Source organism: Gracilinanus agilis, chromosome 1 (assembly GCF_016433145.1).
Source record: "Gracilinanus agilis isolate LMUSP501 chromosome 1, AgileGrace, whole genome shotgun sequence".
Taxonomy (NCBI): domain Eukaryota; kingdom Metazoa; phylum Chordata; class Mammalia; order Didelphimorphia; family Didelphidae; genus Gracilinanus; species Gracilinanus agilis.
In genome coordinates, this window is record NC_058130.1 from 132,297,830 (window position 1) to 132,317,934 (window position 20,105).

The window sequence follows — 20,105 nt, forward strand, 5'->3', positions numbered from 1 at the left end:
ATTCTTCAGGAAATGTGGTATCCAAGACTGGGACATTTCATATGTGAATTGGCCAGCAGAAGGTGGAACTATTACACTTTCCTCCAACTGGAAGACTATATATCTACCAATGCAATCTAGTAATCCAATATCACACTGATGATTCATGTTGATTGTGCAATCCACTAAAACACTCGGGGCCTTTTATATAAACTGCAATCTAACTAGATTTTTTCCTACCTAATTTTTGTCAAAGTGCAAGACTTTATATTTATCCCTATTAAATTTGATCTTATTAGATTCAGTCCACTGTTCCAATCTAGTGGGATCTTTTTTGGATCCCAATTTTGTCACCTATTATATCATTTGTTTCTCACAGCTTTGTGGTAACAGTGAATATAAGATAATCATGCTATATCTTCATTTAAGTCCTGGAAAATATAGAACAGAGCCAGAAAGTAAACTATATCACTCCACTAAAGATCCACCTTGAGCCATTATTAAGTCTATGAGTTGGGAAACTCTAATCAGTTTCTAGGCCCATAAAGTCCTGACATATGAACTTGCAAAGCCCTTGGAGATACCAAAGATGAACTAAGACTTAGTCTCTGGTTTCAAGGAGTTTATAATCTAATATCTCAAATTAGATCCTAAAAGACAGGTAAAACTTTAAAAGGTAAATAATAGAGATAGGACAGAATTATAGTTGTCAAATCCCAGGGCATTTTAAGGAAATAGGAACTACCATTTCTTAATCCAGAACAGGAAGAAGAACAAGATCCTTCTGGTCTAACTAAGAAAGTATCACTCTTAAAAATATATCACTCTGCTCATTACCTTTATTATTAACTATATAAACTCAGTATTATCCAACCTATTGGGCTTAGTTTAAAGGGTGGGAGGTGAGAGAGAAAAGCAATCCTCAGAATACTCTTTTATTATTTTTGCTGCCACCATGAGACCACCATTACAACTTTAATAGCCTCAAGCCAGCAAAGAAGTTTTAATAAGATATTTAACAATAATAATTACATAGGGGGAAATGGTCCTTTCAAAGCGTATTCTAAAATAAGAAATACAAACCAAGAGTCTAGAAATAATCAAGAATAAAGTCCTTTTCTAGTCATTAAATCTAAATGCTTTTGACATTAAAAATAGCATCAATCAAAATCTTTTCTCATGCGTTCAGTCCTCATTTGCTTCTCCCAAAGTGTCTAACACAATGCTTCAACCCTCATGGTACCACATATTTTAGTGAGGAAAAGTCCTTTACCATATTTGTATGCATGAGTTTGTTTTTAGAGAACATTACCTTGAATAATGCCAAAAGACTACATATTGAATACTTTTTATCTGTTGTTATACCTTCTTGTTTATATTTTTTCATGCTTTATTTTAGCAGCAAAATACTTACTGGATAAAAATTAATTTAGGAGCACTAAGTCTAAGAGCAATAGGTTCAATTTCTTATATCCAGTTGTCAAAGCCAATTAACAGATATTTACTGAAATATGTGTGAAGCAAAATTAAATATGGGCATTTCTAGCCTCTACTCCTTTTATTAGGTGCAGTATGCTTCTGAAGAAATTTTAAAATAGATCACTCAAGATTAAATGACTGCACATGGATCATATTCTCCTGAGTGTGAATGTGCTGCTGCCTTTACCTGTTCAAACATTAGTAAAGACTAGCAAAAGATTAAATGAAGGCAGCAAGAAGTAAGATATAGGCTTAAAATGGCACTATTAGAACAATAAGAATCAGAAAACCTGATTTTCAGCCTTGCTTCTCCCAAATACTAGCTCTATGACCTAGGGAAAAATATTTAACCTGAATAATACAACTTGTTGCTTTACTGGACTGTTAAATCCCTATAAGCTATGTGATATACATAAATTTAAGGACAGTCCAAATATTTGGGTCAAATGCACCCCAGGTAAGACACACCCAGGTGTTCAAACTGAGTATTCATTGGAAATACTGGCCTTTGGCAAAAGTTCTAACCTTTCCACACAGAAAGTGGATTTTAAAATAATTATTGACTCCCGACCCTGAGCCAAAACAGGCTCTCTATATTTCAATACCTTGGAACTAATAAGAGGTGTGACTGCTTCCATGGCAGTGGAGACCAGCGAGATGAACTGTTGTGGGTTCTGTCGATGAGCTTCACTATAAAATTGTGCTAACCAATGAGAGTAAGCCTGGAGCGCTGCCAGGGACTGAGCATGACTGGGAAAAGAGAAAGAAGACTACATTTTAAAGCTTAGGATAAATAATCTATCATCAACTAAATAGTTTTCTTGCAGGACAGGAATGCCGTCAACCATATATTTTATAAAAGTGGTATTAAAACCTATTTTCAAAACATGTGACAGAGATAATGGAAATCTGTTACTTTTTCATGGAATACCTAATATAAATGAAAAATGCATCATCTGTCTAGCTGGATACTTTACAGTGTAACACAATCAAGAAAATGATAAATTACAAAGATATATAATACAACTTGTAAAATAATGTATAATATTCCAAATTACTAGTTTAATTTCACATCAACAGCTATAAGCCTGCTATTAAATGTTATTAATAATTAATTAAAATCAGCTTTAATTACATTTCCTAAGTGGCATGTACTTAAGGGTACATTATTATTTTTTTAAGAACTTTACCTTCTAAGACAGAAGAGTAACAAGGACTAGAAAAAAGGGGTTAAGTGATTTGTTCAGGGTCACATAGCTAAGAAGTCTCTGAGGCTAAATTTGAACCCAAGTGCTCCTGCTCCGGGCCTGACATTCTATCCACTGAGCTGCCCCCTTACAGGAGCATTATTAAGGCACTAGGAAATATTCTGGAACCTACTAGTCATCATGGCTAAATAATAAATTTTAGAAGACAAGACGAGATTTGCTTTCTCCAGATTTTGCACCGTGCCTTATATGTCATTTAAATTAAATAATTATTAACAAAAGAAAGAGAAATTAAAAGTAATGTGATGTCATCCTCAAAAAAACTGGAGATAGTGGTCAAATCCATTAAACATGATATGCCTTCAAAATTACTGACTTAAGGTCACTTAAGGATGTTGAAATTCCTATTAGTTGGAGTGCCCCTCTAAAAGTAGTTATTTTGGGTATAGGATCAACTCGATAATTATGCCCTTTATTTACCATACTTATAAGGATGAATTATTAAAGAGAAAGGAGAAAATAAAGTTTATTTTCTCTAAAAATAAAAATAAAATAATAAAATAAATAATAAAAATATAAATAAAAATACAGCAAAAAAAAAATAAAAAATGAAATAAAAATAAAAATAATCTAAAGAGTTTATGTATCAAACATAAATTTATCAAGATGGTAGATGGGTACCTGAAAACCCTTGGGAAAGAGAAGCTGGATTCACCAAAGTTCAGTTGAGAAGTAGTAACTTCACAAATTACCTAACAAATTACCCAAAGCATAAATCCTCTTTAAATTATTCCAAAAAATGTTCATTTAGTTTTCAACTGAATACCTTCAGCAACATGGAGTTCACCACCTCACAAAGCAGCCCATTACATTTATATAGAGTTCTAATTTTTTGGAAGACCTGTAATTGTCACCAATTGGTCCTTATGGTTCTGCTTTCATTAGTCAGTATTTACTGATTATTAAGTAAATTATAAGTAAATCTTTAGCAAAGACAAATCAAAATATCACTAGTAATACTATCTTATTTTCCATGAGTCTAATTGCAGTTTTCTTTAAGAGTTGGATATATTAAACACTATCATCCATCCTAGCACATGAGAAATTCATGCATTTATAATATGTTCACACTCCCCAAATCTGAAATGGTAGCATGAAGTAGAAAAGGAAAGCAACATATCCTGTTAGCAAAAAAAAGAAAAGAAGGGAAGAGAAAGAGAAGAAAGAAGATGTAGAGAAAGAAGTGGGAACAAAAAGGAAAAGAAGAAAGTGAAAGACAGGAAGAGAGAAGATGGAAAGAGGAGAGCAAGATAAGGCAAAGGAAGAGAATAAAAAAGAGAAAGAGGAAGAAAGGGAATAGAAGCAGAAGAGTTTGAGAAAATAAGGGAAAGGGAAGGGAGAAGAAAGGACATGGAGAAGCTAGGAAGAGGGGAGTAGAGTGGGAAGAAAAGGAGAAGGGGCTGTAGGAAAAGAAGAGGAAAAAGGAAAGGAAGGAGATATGGATGAGGAGTGAGGAAGGAGGAAGTGAGGATGGCAAGGGGAAGATAAGGAGAAAGAGGAAAGGGAAAGGAAAAGACCCGAGACACAAATGTATAATGAAGAGGGACATGGTACTTCTAATTCATACTCTCATCCACAACCCATTCTCATTTCTTAACTTCCCTGGACTCTGAGAGGAAATCTGTCAGAGAACATTTTACACCTAAGAAACAAAACTTTTATACCAAGGTAGTAAAAAAAATCCATACTCACACATCAATGAGGTCAGGTTTCAATACTGATGGCACAGCAGTTTCAATGTTGTACAGTTTTATCTGGGATCCATATAGAGTTACTTTGACCAATCTGTTGGGGGAAAAACAGGACAAAGAAACAGAAAAACAGCGAAAAAACTAACTACATAATTCAACATCTATATCAGAATAACAAGACTTAAAAGGGCATTGAAAATGACCTTCAAAAGTCAAAATATGACTCAAGTTGTGGTTTTGATGAGTTTAAATGGATAGGAGTAGGCACTTTTGTATACATAGGAGCATTATGAAATTTTACATCTCTTTTTATAAATTTCTTCTGTTTAAATGTTGTTTGAAAAATGGTTTATCCTAAAAGAGATACTGAAGTTTTAAAAGTTACAGAAGACTAGATTTCATTTTAATCTCTATGATAGGCAAGTTGTAAAAACTGCTGGTTGCTAAAGGGAATATTGCATACAAATTACCAGTAAATACCCTAAGAGGAGCTAAATTTCTTTCCCAAGAGGAAAAATTCTGCCTCCTTTGAAGTGGAAAATTATTCCCTACTGATGGGAAGAGACAGCCAGAAGTATTTACCCTGCTGACAAGAGATATGCACCTAGGCTTTCTGTTTCTATTCAGAAGATTAAAAAAAAAAAATTCCCTCTAGAGTTTCTCCCTCTGATAACTAAGAGAGAGAAATGTGAAAGTGGCAAACCAAACAAAAGCCCCAAGGTTTTGATAATAAATTAAGGAAGAAGAGGAAAGAAGCCAACCATCTATTATTTTTTCTTTGAAGTTTGAAAAAGAGCTATGAATCATAAGTTAAGAATTCATGGAAAAAGTAGCAAATTATATGCAAGATTTGTCTAAATTTTGTTCTATGTTATCACTTTATAAACTTATGTCTTTGACCTGGTATACTCCCACCTGCCATGCAGATTGCAATCCATCCATCCTTTCTGATCCTGTGTGTCAACTGTTGACCTCCTCCTGTTAATCCTTCCAACGTGCTAAGACCTTCCTCTAGATAGACTGACATTGTAAGAATATCTTTGGAGCACTATAGATTGTTTGTTTGCTATTCTTTCTTTTTCTCTAGTTGATTGTCCCACCCCATCTCCTTTTAGGATAATGTTTAGGATAATGTTATGTCTCTGACAACATTCTTTATGTTCTCCCCAGATCCCTAAGGATGATGACAACTTACTCATTCCTCAATTATTAAGAAACTCCCACCCTCTCCATCCCAGTGATTCTGAAACCCCAAATGTCATTGTCTAAACCCTGTTCTCTATCCTCCAATGACCCTTATTCCCATTCCCCTCAATGCAACCTCCCAAAGTCTCCCACTAAAAAACTGACTTTCAACTTCAACGTTTTCCTTTCTCACTCCTATCTTCTTGTACTCAATGAAATCTGAAGCCCCTCCTGACAATCTTTCTAATATTTTTACTTATAGCCCAAGTCACTGGCCAAAGTGAAGGAGTTGGAATATTCTTTGCTCCTTATTGCCTATTCCAATCTCCTCCCTCTAACACTACCACTTTCACTATCAGTTTGCTACTTTGAAATTCATTCAGTCTATATTTGCCATTCAGCCAAGATTCTGGTAGCTCTACCAACTTCCAAGACTCTCCTTCCTTTCCTCAATTCAGTTCAAAGCCTTGCTCCTAGTCTTCTTTCTTCTAACTCCTGCCTTTATATTAGGTAACTTAACATACATTATGATGAGCCTTCAAAAGCCCTAACTTCCCAGTTCCTCAATCTACTTTAGTTCTCATGATCCACTTTACTTCAGCTACACGCAGAGATCATATCTTTGATCTTGCCATTAACCAAAAGTGTTCCACCTCTATGACCATTAAGTCTTGAATTCTCTTATGTGATATTTGCTGTCATTCCATTCTTTCTCTGCCTTGTAACCCCTAAATTGACCTCACTACAACTAAAATTCTTCCATCCCTATAATCTCACATCTCTAACTGCCTTTCAGACATGTAGAAGTAAATGTCCTATAGACAAATTAAATCTGACATGTCTAAAACTGAACTTATTTTTCTTTGCCCCCAAAACTCTCCTCTCTTCCTTACCCCCCTATTACTATCAAGGGTACCACTACCCTCCAAGATTCCTAGACTCACAACCAAGGTGCCATTCCTTGACTCCTCACTCTCTCACTACTACATAATCAACTGTTGCCAAGGTCTATAGATTTGTACTTCATAACATTTCTCATATCCTCTTCCTTCTTTCTTCTGTGTGAAAAACCTGGTGCAGACCTCATCACCTTGGGTCTACTCTTCAGTTGCTAGACCTCTAATTGCTTTCCCTGCCTCAATTATCTCTTTCTCACCTCAGAATATCCTCCACTCAACTGTTAAACTGATTTCCTAAGGCACAAATTTAACCAGCTCACCTCTCTATTCAATTAATTCCAGTAGCTCCCCATTACCACTTCTGGGAAAAAATAAAAAATCCTTACTTTGGCTTTTAAAGAAATACCAATCTTCTTAATATCTTCTTTTCCCCATCCTCACTCTACTATATATTTTATGTTCCAAATACACTGATCACAAGAAATTCATTGCTTAACTTTTGATCATTATCACTGGCTATTCCCCAAGTCTAGAATTCTCCCCCTCCTCATCTCTACCTCCTAGCTTCCCTGTCTTCTTTCAAGTTCCAGCTAGCAACTCATCTTCTACAAGAAGGCTTCCCCTGATCCCTTTCAGTTTTACCACCTTTCTTCTGTTGATTATCTTCCATTAATCCTGAATATATCTGGTTTACTCTTTTGTCTATATATTGTCTCCATTGTGCAATTTCAAAGATGTGGCCTGCTACAAAATGTACATGTAACAATGAAAATAAAAATAAAAATGTTTGTCTGGTTGCTTTCTTTTTTTTTTTTTAAACCCTTGTATTTCGGTGTATTGTCTCATAGGTGGAAGATTGGTAAGGGTGGGCAATGGGGGTCAAGTGACTTGCCCAGGGTCACACAGCTGGGAAGTGGCTGAGGCCGGGTTTGAACCTAGGACCTCCTGTCTCTAGACCTGACTCTCACTCCACTGAGCTACCCAGCTGCCCCTGGTTGCTTTCTTAAAACTCCATCAAATTTGTGTCTTCTTCCACAACATGATGAATAATAGAAATGTGTTTTGCATGATTGCACTTGTATAACCCATATCAAATTGCTTATCATTCTCAAGAAAGGAGGAGAAGGGAGAATTTGAAACTCAAAATTTTTAAAAACAGATGTTAAAATTTGTTAAAACTTCATTAAGGATACATTAAGAACAGATCATTCTCATAAAGATTCTGTGGCATGGCGGGCAGCTGGGTAGCTCAGTGGATTGAGAGTCAGGCCTGGAGACAGGAGGTCCTAGGTTCAAATCTGGCCTCAGACACTTCCCAGCTATGTGATCCTGGGCAAGTCACTTGACCCCCATTGCCCACCCTTACCACTCTTGCACAGAAGTTAAGGGTTTAAAGGAAAAAAAAAGATTTAAAAAAAAAAAAGATTCTGTGGCAGTAGGAAAGTAAACATGTATAAATGGCTAAGTATTCTGGTATTTTAAGGATTTAACACATTTTTAAATGCAATTTTTTCCAGGCCTCTTTCAGATAATTAGGAAGAGATCACTCAACACACTCCAAATTTGTCTACTCCAGAACAGGCCTTCTGTGTCTCTCCTTGATATGATTAGATGCATTTTTTTAATAACATTTCTCCTTTTTGTACAGCCCTTCAGGAACTATGATAAGGTGTAAATGTGCTGGTTTCACTGTCAATTACAGAGAGAAGAGTTTGTTTTAGCTCTTATGACAGATCTTTTCCATTTTTCCTATGTTTGTCATCCTTCTAGTTTCATACTATTTTTTTAGTTTTATATGGCTTAGTTGGGTTTCTTGCCAAGACTTCCATAAATTTGCTTTTCCTTCTACTGCTTCTCACTATTTAATAGAATCACGTTCATAATCTTTCATCATCCTCTTCCACAAGATTTTAAAAATCAATAAGCATGTCCTAAGTACTTATACCTATATGCCTGTTACTTTATTAAGTGTTAATGATACAAAGACAAAAATAAAAGTCTCTTGTCCACAAGGAGCTTAAAAGAAAGAAACTACAAAAGTATATGCAAAATTTATACAGCATAAAAAGCAAGGCAATTGGAAAGAGGAGAGAGATATTGAGAAGATCAGGTGGTTTTGGAGCTAAGCTCTGAAGGAAACTAGAAACTCTAAGAAGTAGAAGTTAGAAGGAAGAGCATGCTATTAAAATAGAACAGTATGTACAACAGTCCTGGCAAAGACTAAATGTTAAAAGCAGAAAAAGAATGGAGGGCTATGAGTGAAGAATAGCAAGAAGGCTAGTTTGGCTGAACTGAAGAGTAATATAAAATAAAAACAGAGAGGGAAGTTAGAAATGAAAGATTTTAAGAGCCAGGAGTATGTATTTAATCCTAGAGGCAATATGGAACCATTGAAGTGTACTGAGTATGAGAGTAAGACAATCAGACTCTGTGCTTTTAAAATATCATTTTGGCAGCTGGGGGAAGGATATACTAGGGAGAAGAAAGAACAGGGGCAGGGAAACCAATCAGGAATTTAGTGCAATAGCCCAAACAATAGGTGATGAAGGCCTAAAAAAATCTATGTGAATACAGAGAAGAGGATAGGCAGGAGAGATGTTGTGGGTATATACTTGTCAACTAACTATATATATATGAAATGAGGGATAGTGAAGGATCAATGAGTTGGCAAAGAGAGGACTCTAAGGATGCAATGCTGTGTGCTTAAAGTATTGTGTCCTTGACAGAGATAAGGAATTCAATAGAGAGGAAGTTTGGGTTCTGTTTTGGATGTATTGTGTATGAGATGCTTATAGAAAAATTGGTTCAAAATATCAAACTAGGCACTTTTATATTTACAATATGGAATTATCTTTTAACTATTATGAACAAATGGGTAAAAAGAGTTGAAATGAGGTAGAAATAGCCAGGAGAAACTTTTATTTGGTGTTAGAAACATTTGAACATGTTTACAGGTTTCTGGAAAAGAACTAATTTACACATGAGTGAACATGGATATTTACTGAAACAGTCCCAAAGTAGATGAGAGTCAGTGAAAAAGAGAAGCATAACTGGTTGTAGCTGAAGAATATCATGTCAAAGTTTTGGCTCTTAGAAATAGCTCTAATTTGAGAAATGCTAAGGCCTAAGTGTACCTAAGCCAGAGTGTGACTAAATAGATTAGAAAAGTCTGAGGAATCATAGTCAGAAGGTTCATTAACATGAATATAGATATCCTCCAAAGAGAACAGCAAAGAAAAGGGTAGAGTCAGAAAAACTACAAACTAAATATTAAAGTCACTAAGAAAACTAGAAGAAAGATCCCTAAGTTAGTAGAAGGCTGCAACATGAAGTGAACAACAGTAAAACATTCTAAATCCTTCCATATCAAAAAACCATAGGCAAGGAGGGTGAGATTATAATAAGGACAAAGAATAGAGGGAGGAAAAGTTAAATGAGAATTAAAGAATCTAATGAGAGTAATAGGTTATCACTGCTATGCAGAATACCCTAAAATTTACCGCACAATTATAACTTTCTATTAAATAACTACAATGATGCAAACAACAAAAATAAAACAAAAGTAACAAGACACAAACCCCACTGGCTGAGTAATTAAAATGACTGTGTTTGGCCCCAAAGGAAAGAAGAGAAAATGCACTTGCCTCCCTTCTTTACAGAGGTGGGAAGACTATAGATACTGAATACTGCAGCTATATAATCAGATTGGATTGCTGTATCAACTAGTTTTGTTCAACTGCTTTTCCTCTTTCTAATGCTTTAGTATAAAGATAGCTCTATGAGTGGGGGGGGATGGAAGGGGGGTGTAAGAGATTGATTGAGAAATAATGATAATATAAAAACAAAAGCTAGCAATGTAAATTTTATAAATACATTGTGCACTTGGCAAAAACCACTATGACAGCAGTAGCAACAAAAATAATGGATACCCAACAATCCAAGCATTTAGAGGAGACCATATTTTTATACAACAAAATACAAAGTAAAATGCTTTCACTTGGATTCTGGTGGAGTTATCATCCTTTAGTCTTTATATATATAAAAAGTTTCTCAAGAGAATGACAAAGTTATCAAGAGATGACTTATATTGTGACCTTTAGCTTACCTCTCTACAACTGTAAGTGCATCATTGAATCTGGCAGCAAACACATCTCCAATAAAATATTCGGCTAATCGGCCAACAGCCTGGAGGAGAGAGCTCAAGTCCCTCAGAGAACAGTGCAACCTTCGGCAATCATTCTCTGCTGTGATGTTCAGTCTGTGACCTGAAATACATTGTCACTGTCAGTTTCACAGAAAAAAAAAATGTTTTAAGTTACTTCTATAAATAATAACTCAACTACTCAGAAGGTGGCCAAAACAATTCCAGATAACTTGAATATGAACACATATAATATGATGTACGAATCTGAGGCCAGCCTGGTAAGTTTTTTTGTCAGTAGATATAGAATCTAGATCTTGGAGACCATCTAGTTCCTGACTTTAGAGATGCAGAAACTTAGAACTCCAAAGTGATTTACTCAAGAGCATATAGGTAAGGCCTAGAAACGGGAGGTCCTAGGTTCAAATCCGACCTCAGACACTTCCCAGCTGTGTGACCCCAGGCAAGTCACTTGACCCCCATTGCCCACCCTTACCACTCTTCCACCTATGAGCCAATACACAGAAGTTAAGGGTTTAAAAAAAAAAAAGAGTATATTGGTAGCAGGGAAAAGTCAGATTAAGAAATAAAATGAATGCTTATGAAATACCAAACTTTTTTTTAAACCTTTACCTTTCTAACTTAGTATCTGATCTAAGACAAAAGAGTAGTAAAAGTGAGACAATTGGGGTTAAGTGACTTGTTCAGGGTCACACACTTAGGAAGTATCTGAAGTCAAATTTGAACCCAGGATCTTCCAATTTCAGGCCTGGTACTCTATCTATTGTGCCACCTATGACCCTCACCCACCCAATTTCTTTTAAGAACAATCTTCTAAAACAAATTTTAAACCCAAGCAATAAAAGGGCTCAAAATCCAAATTAAATACCCTTCCTAACACTGGAAGTCTTGGATTTCATTTAGTATTCAAAATTAGTAAAGAGAAGAAAGTCATGTAACAACCTGCTTATAGTAAAGATCATTTTTCCCCCAAGAGAACTGTTTTAACATCTCTCCAAGTTTCTTCTACTAAGCAGAAAATGTTACTTTGACTCCCTCTGCTGGGCATATATATAGCACCATTCAATAATGTTAAGTATGGAAACGCATCATTGTGAAATCAAGAGCATTGTGGTCAGTGTTGAATGAGAGTTTAGGGGCTTACCCCAGAGCAATAGCAGAAATCTGATGGGCACAAATAACCACCAGGCTACATCAAGAAGAATGAGAAAAAGTAAAAGGGCTACAGGAGCCAGGAGGGAAGAATACATTTGTGGTTCCTGGGAGGAAAGGGGGAACAAACAATGAAGAAATATGTTTTGTATCAATTCTGAAAAATTCCAGGAATATCATTAATAAGACATTCTTCTCAAAAAAGATCCTACCTAAAAATATCTCCACTATACTATCTGAAATTCTATCAATTAGAGATTCACTTAATTAATTAGTATGTTTTGGGAATTCATTTATTTTCTTGTAGCCAGAGATATACTTAATTAGTTGGCTTCCTCTTAAAATTCAAATTAAAGGATGTAATCTATTACCTGAGTTCATACTTCAGTATGAATTAATAAGTAGCCTTATTAAACTAACTCCTACCTGAGAACTTAAGGGGCAAGGAAAATGGAATCAAACAAGAGAGAAAGGTAGAAGGGAAGTAGGAAAGGGCTAGAGAATTATTTGAACTGTACAATTTGGACTAGTGCTAAATAACCATAATCTCTACTTCTCCCAAAAATTTAAAGAAAAAAAGCTGTTCATTCCTTCTGAAAACAGAGCCTCCAGTAGATGTGACATCGTACCTCCTTTCCTTTCCCTGAAAGGTTGGAATGGAAGGGTAGAGAGAGCAACAAAGAAGGAGGAACAGGAAAAAATGAAGCCTCATTTCCCAGTTGTAGATAGAACATGATCTTGCAGTCTGCTGATAGGTCTACGTTTGCAAGCATTTTAATGTATGCTTAATCCAATTGTCTTCATGAGATAGGCCTAATTTCTCAAAGAATAGATAGCGCAATCAATTTTTATTTTTTTTTAAACCCTTACCTTCCGTCTTAGAGTCAATACTGCATTTTGGCTCCAAGGTAGAAGAGTGGTAAGGGTAAGCAATGGGAGTCAAGTGACTTGCCCAGGGTCACACAGCTGGGAAGTATCTGAGGCCAGATTTGAACCTAGGACCTCCTGTCTCTAGGCTTGGCTCTCAATTCACTGAGCTACCCAGCTGCCCCCGAGCACAATCAATTTTTGAATGTAAAAAATATTTCCAGGCTGGTAGCTATATAATTGCCTAGCACTTCTAAAATTTCAAAGACAAGTTTATAAGTTATTCCTTTGCGAAGTAGCAAAAATTTCAAAAGTCCATAAAGTAGTACAGATAGATAAGCTGGCAGGTTACTACCTAGTAGAGGAAAGACTATGCAGTCAATTCTTTAAAGTGATTTACTTAGACATTCAATATAGCAAGCAGGGTATAATATGTTCTTTCCTTTCTCTACAATTTCCCTTTTTGCATAGATTACCTGTTCTGTCCTCCACTCCTACTTTTAAAAAAATCATATCTATATCACAGTCAGATAATTTTTTATATTGAATGGATCTGCCTAGTTACAACATTGTTCCTTCTTACAGAAATTTTGTTTCATCTAAAAGTGAATATTCCTGAAGTTAATTTTTCTTAAAGTTCTACAATCCTGAAATAGAAAATTTTTCCAAACTGATTTTCCTGAAGCATCATTCTGATCATGTCAATTTCCTACTCAACATTCTTCAACATCTCCCTGTTCCCCAAGTCCAAACTCTTCAAAATGACCCTAATAGGGGCAGCTGGGTAGCTCAGTGGATTGAGAGTCAGGCCTAGAGAGGGGAGGTCTTAGGTTCAAATCTGGCCTCAGACACTTCCCAGCTGTGTGACCCTGGGCAAGTCACTGAACCCCCATTGCCCACCCTTACCACATTTCCACCTATAAGCCAATACACAGGAGTTAAGGGTTAAAAAAAAAATGACCCTAATATATGGTTTTTTTTTTGTTGACCTTACTTCCCACTACATATGCTTTATGAGTACAATCAAACTACCCTATTTGTTTTTACATAAATAGTATACTTTCCAGGTAGAAGAAAAAATTCAACATTCATCAAATACCTATATTGTAGTAAGTGAACTGTAACAAGTGCCCCAATGTAGTTTTCTTGATACTATACAAAAATTTTGATATTATCATTATCTATGTGCTTGTCTCACCCACTAAGATATAAGCTCCTTAAGTACTGGCTGCATCATCTTCATCTTTGTACTCCCAAAGCACCTAAGCATAATGATTTGTACAGAATACATGCTCAAATATTTTTTGAATTAAATTGCTTAATTAATCATGTGAGTAAGATGAACTGGAGATATTAGTAATTTAAGATTTAAAGGAAAGTATTCTCTTTTTTTTATACAAGTACTTAGCTCACCACAAGTAAACAGTAGACATTTAAAGATCTGTAGAATGAATATATGAATTCACAGGCAGGGAAAACTGTATAAATATGCAACCCAGATTCTATAATGATTGCTAGAAATAGAAAAGTATATGCTGAGTGGCTATGGGACTTTGTTGTTAACTACACATGAGGAAAAGACAGATGAGCTATAACTGTGGCTGACTATTTTTAGACATGTTTACAATGCTGACAAAATTATTTATGAGTGAGTATACAACAACTAAATCCATAAAATCAGGGCAAATTAAACCTCCAAAGGCATAAAAAATGATTACCACAGAATAGGCTATTTACCTAATGAACTGAAGAGAATCTGAATCTCTCTTTCTCTCTTTCTCTCTCTCTCTCTCTCACACACACACACACACACACACACACACACACACACTTTATAAAAGATGTATAATTCCACTCCCATACTTAGCTGAGAGAAATCTCACCACTCTCCCCCACTCTCCCCCATAAAAAAATAAAAAAAGACAAACATGGAACATGTTAAAAGAGATCTCCTTCAAATAAGAATATTATAACACAAATAGTCAGAGGCAAAATGTCATGGTGACTAAAATCACAGATTTGTCAAACTAAATCATCTTGAAGCAGCTATGATGGACTACTTTATGCACTATATTGGGAATAACAACTGGCAAGATACATTGGTGAACTAGTTGGCCTCCCTGTTGCCTCCCACTCATTTTATCATTTAATTATTATACAAAGAAGGGAAATTCCAGGGGCAGCTGGGTAACTCAGTGGATTGAGAGCCAGGCCTAGAGACTGGAGGTCCGAGGTTCAAATCTGGCCTCAGACACTTCCCAGCTGTGTGACCCTGGGCAAGTCATTTGACCCCCATTGCCTACTCTTACCACTCTTCTGCCTTGGAGCCAAAATGCAGTATTGACTCCAAGATGGAAGGTAAGGGTTTAAAAAAAAAAAAAGGGGGGGGGGGGAGAGAATTCTATAAACATGTTCCATTTTGGAATATAGACATTTGGTAATTCAAATAGCTGAAATCCCATCACATGTGCCCAACAACTGAAACTAAAAACCAGAAGAAAGTAAGGCCTGAAATATCATGTACTATAGATGAGAAAAACAGGTCACAAAACCCTTCATTGCTAATTGGCCATACTCTCCTTCCTAGACAGCACCCCCTAAGTTGCTTGGTGAGATCATGACTGCCCAAGTGAGAACAAAGAATGCACAACATGCATTAGGTCAAATACAAATTTGGCATAAACTAGGCCAACAAGGAATATGAAATTGAATCTTATAAAAATCTTTTATGTCAACTATAAGTTTACTTATGGAAGAAAACAATCTATAATGGAAACAATAATCACCATACAGAAATCCTCAGTGATGAAAATGGGAGAATGGCCTGAATAAAATCTTTGTCCCAATCTTTAATAGGAAAGAATATTAGAAAAACTGCCACAACCAAATTCTCTCTTACAGTGGCTAAATCAAATAGTGTTAGATATGAAGCATGTTCTAAACTTAAACAATGTGAGAATTTATTTTTCATGTACTGTATTAATTCCCATATATTTAGGGAGAATTACTGTGTACTCCTCTTTCTGGAATCTGGATAAGAGATATCATTCAATTTGCTACTTTCTGCATTTTCTTTGTCCTTTGGGAATCCCAATGAATGTCTTCCTTTTTTTAACAGAATACGGTTAATAAATGAAGGAGACAGGGTTCTTTTCCTGTGGATGTGACCTGCCTACCTGTGGGGATAGGAAGGGGGGATAGGATGGATCACCTCTTAATTAGCTATTACCAATTAAAAATACCTGGGCATTTATGATCAAGGGAAAAGCTAAATAGTAAGCTCCTAAAAATCTATTTATCAGGCTGCCCCCATCTAACTTGCGTGGTATCTGACTTCTGAGAGACAACCATGAGACCTATATTGTCAGTTATGAAGCTGGCCTAACAATAAACCCGATATAATCAACCCAAAAATTGGTCTCTCAAGATAGTTTTAATCCTAACACCAACTAGTACTAAAACATCAGAATGAGGTATCCTCCACACTGAAAAATTAAAAAAATGAAACTGAATCTTAGCCAAAATGTACGAATCCTGTGGCTTTTGATTCAGGAACCAGAATGTAAGGAGTACTGCCTATTTTTTTTTTTTTTGCTCCTATCATCTCAAACTCTACTGGAAGGGCAGCTGAGTAGCTCAGTGGATGGAGAGCCAGGCCTAGAGACAGGAGGTCCTAGGTTCAAATCCGGCCTCAGACACTTCCCAGCTGTGTGACCCTGGGCAAGCTAAGACAATAATGTACTGTGACATAGACATCAACCTGATGCACTGTTGAAGCTATTCTAGATCACAAAAAATTAATGTCAGGAATGATAATCAAGAAAATCCATAAAATGTTACTCTACTTATGAGCAAAATGATGCTCTATATGAAACATTTCTGTAGATCCAGTTGCCAATTTAAGAGATACAAACTAATCTGGAGAAAAGGAACTGAAAGAGCAGAACTCTACAAAAATGACAAATTAAAACAGAATTCTTCAAACTAGAGGGGTAAAAAAATCTAGATATAATACAAATTTCTAAAATGATGAAGAATATGGAAGGGGTAAATACTAATTTCTCCAAAAGAAACCTAAAAGAGGACATTTTAGAACAGTTAAAATCAAGCCCTATTTTACACTATACTGTAGGCAGTAATCTTATCAAAGTCATTACTCTGAGTTTCAATATAATCTGAAGGCACACAGTGGGTTCAAGGAGAGTTAGACAAATTCCTGAATAATCCCTAGAGAACCATATAATTTGTTATTATAAGAGATTAGAGATATATCAGGAATATTTCTACATCTAAGCTTGCCAACTTGGAAAACCCCTCCGGCATAATGTCTCTTGTCAAAATACATCCCAGAGACAAAATATTAAACTCGCTGCATAACTAATCTGAGCTAGTATACCATTGCTTTCATTCAGATTCAGAAACTTGGAAAAGAAATCCATTTAAAGAAGTTAAGCTGGTTTCCAACTGAAAGGGTTTTTTTAACTGGCCTAAAACACATTTCTGTAGATCCTGTGTATACTACTAGCATTATTAAAGAAAATATTTAGCAAATACATAGGTATACAAACACAATGAGGGGACATAAATAAGACCAAGTCCCTAACTGCAAAGAGCTAACAATTTTATGCATTTCTAGATTAAAAGCATAAGATCATAGGTTTAGAATTCAAATGCACATCAGAAAAAAATCTTAAACCCTAAACTTCTGAATTAGAATCAAAAACTAAGTATTATTTCTAAGGCAGAACAGGAAGGACTGGGCAATAGGGTAAGTGACTTGCCCAGGGTCACACAACCTCCCATCTCTAGGTCTGGCTCTCTTTCCACTGAGTCACCTAAGCTCATCCATCTCAGGTATTTTTAGTTCACTCTTCATTCTATAGATAAGGAAACTGAGGTCTAGAAAAAGGAGAGTAGTTCACCCGTAGTTAGTAAAAAATCAATGAAACAGATTTTGAACATACCTCCTGACTCCAAGTACAGCATTCTTTTCCCTATATTATACAGGTATCATTCTGAGAAAATAGATCACAGACTCCTAAACCTGAAAGGGGCTTTATAGTTGAAATGCTCTCCCCTTAAAGATAAGGTCCTAAAATTCAGGTCTCCTGATCCCCAGCCTAGAATTCTTTCCATATAAATCCCTAAAACAACAGAGCTCCCCACAATCAAATTCCTATATATGCTTATTAAATAAACAACAAAAAGACAAACCAACAAAGTCTGCAGACAAAAAGTATCTTGTTAGATCAAAGTTAATCTCTTCAATCTTGAGTACCCAATACTAATGCAATGGACATAGTACACATTTAATGAGTTAAAATGGTGCTGATTGTTAAATGAGTTAAATTGAGGTTAAATCTTCAGACTGGCTAGATTATTTAAAAGCTCTAATAATAATGAAAACAAGTTATTATAGTTCATTAAATCAAAAGGCATTCAAAAACAGTCAGCTTCCTTACATAGGGCTTGCTGTAGTCAAAAGGCTTCCCCTGGAATCACGTTCCTTTACCTCAACAGTTCTATTCCAGTTATGACAAGACTAAGTCAGTAAATGCTGACCATGCAGAAAGAAGAGAATCACAGTCCAGGACTTTGTGCCTGCCTGTGACAGGTAGCTAGAACTCTATTGGAAAAGCCTATATTTTATAAAGAATGGAAGATAAAACAAATAGGAAGAATATGAAACAGATCAAGAGCTGGAAAGGAACTTAAAGACTACCTATTTAAAACAACTCTTTTTTCCAGATGAGTAAAAACTGAGGCCCAGAGAGGTCAGAGCCTAAGATAAAGCAAATAGTGAAGTGCCAAAGTGAGATTTTGAACTCAGATACTGTCTCCAAATCCAGTCCACTTTCCACTGTATCACACAGCTTTCTATTTTAAAATAAAAAGGTGGGAGCAACTAGGTGGCTCAGTGGATTAAGAGTCAGGCCCAGAGACAAAAGGTAGGTCCTGGGCTCAAATCAGTCTTCAGACACTTCCTGGCTGTGTAACCCTGGGCTCATTACCACACTTCTGCCTTGGAAGCAACACAAAGTACTGATTCTAAGATGGAAGGTAAGCGTTGTTTTTTTTGTTTTTTAACTAAATGAAATTAAAAATAAAGAGATACATTTCATTTGGAATTCTGATGGTTTCGACTTTTTAATTACTTTTTTATTATCTTTATATTTTTATACATTTTTTATTCTTATTATTTTATTATTTATTTTATTCTAACAGCTCATAATGTAAAACATTAGTAATTGACTTGACATTTCTAATTAAACTATTCTATTTTAAAGCACACATTTATAAGCCCTTTAAAGAAGGCTGAGAAAGAATTTGAAGGTATGGTATTATTAAAGGGAGGAAAAGAAGGTAGAGGCTTGACAGGAAAAAAAACACAAATGACTAAGTTTGAGCAGAATTACAAAGCTAGGAGATCAATGATTGTTATTTTGTTGTTGTTGAGGCAGGAATGGAAGGGGGAAGAGCAATTCCTAATGCTAAACTAAACCAAAATATATATGGTTGTTAGATTAAAAAACTGGATAAATCATAAGCCAAAGCAATTTAATCTGGCTAAATTCAGAGATTTCCCAAGAGGAGTTTAAAATAAGGTAGACAATTACTAAACCATAGTAGCTGTAATAATGTAATCTTAAGGATTCCTTTTGCTCTGTCTAAACTCATATTCCTTTGGATCTAAATATTAGGAAAACTATAACATGCTGAAGATGAAGATAATTTTTTTTAACTTACTACACCTAACCTAATGAAACATTTCAACATAAAATATTCTAATTTCTAACTAAAAATGACCATTTAAATATTTTAAAAGGCCATGCAAATCAGGGGAAGCCTAAAAGGTCTAAACTAAAAATAGGGCAGTATGTCAGTCTGGATGTTAATAAGCTCTGTCACTGCCCTAAATTGCCCCCTTTTCATCCCCTTGAAATATACTGCTGTTGCTTCATCTTTAATCTCTTCCCTCCTGTAATACCTTGGTATTAAAATGTTTCAAAGTTTACTTAAGGGGAGAGGGTATTGGAGAAACATCATGTTTGTAATAGAATCATTAGAGAAGTATCAGTCCTGCTTTTTAAAATAACTGCTTATATTAGAAAATGAAAACAGATTTACCTGACCCTGAAGTAACTACAAACTGCTGTAACCCCAGATAAACTTCTAAATTGTCTTGTAGAACTGGGAACTGAAAGCAAAGAAACAAATGTGAAAGTCATAAATGTGTTTTAATCCCATTAACATCATTACACAATGACCAAAAGAATGGAAATAGAATCAATCAATCAATCAACAAATATTTACTGAACACCTATCATCTCCCAGGCACTCTGTCAGGTGTCTGGGATACAAAAACAAAAGTTAAAAAAAAATCCCTACCCTCAAAGAGCTAAAATCCTCTAGACAGAAACCA

At 35.5% G+C, this 20,105-nt stretch overlaps 1 protein-coding gene across 1 annotated transcript in view; it reads right to left on the bottom strand.

Moving 5' to 3' along the window:
• The window catches only part of XPO6 (exportin 6), a 115,811-nt gene that overhangs the window by 15,110 nt on the left and 80,596 nt on the right, over positions 1-20,105 (bottom strand). Inside the window, exons 12-15 of the mRNA XM_044656758.1 lie at positions 19,811-19,880; positions 10,607-10,766; positions 4,419-4,511; positions 2,064-2,208 (exon numbers count right to left, since the gene is read on the bottom strand). Of these exons, the coding sequence (XP_044512693.1) occupies positions 2,064-2,208; positions 4,419-4,511; positions 10,607-10,766; positions 19,811-19,880 (468 nt within the window). The remainder of the gene's footprint in view (positions 1-2,063; positions 2,209-4,418; positions 4,512-10,606; positions 10,767-19,810; positions 19,881-20,105) is intronic.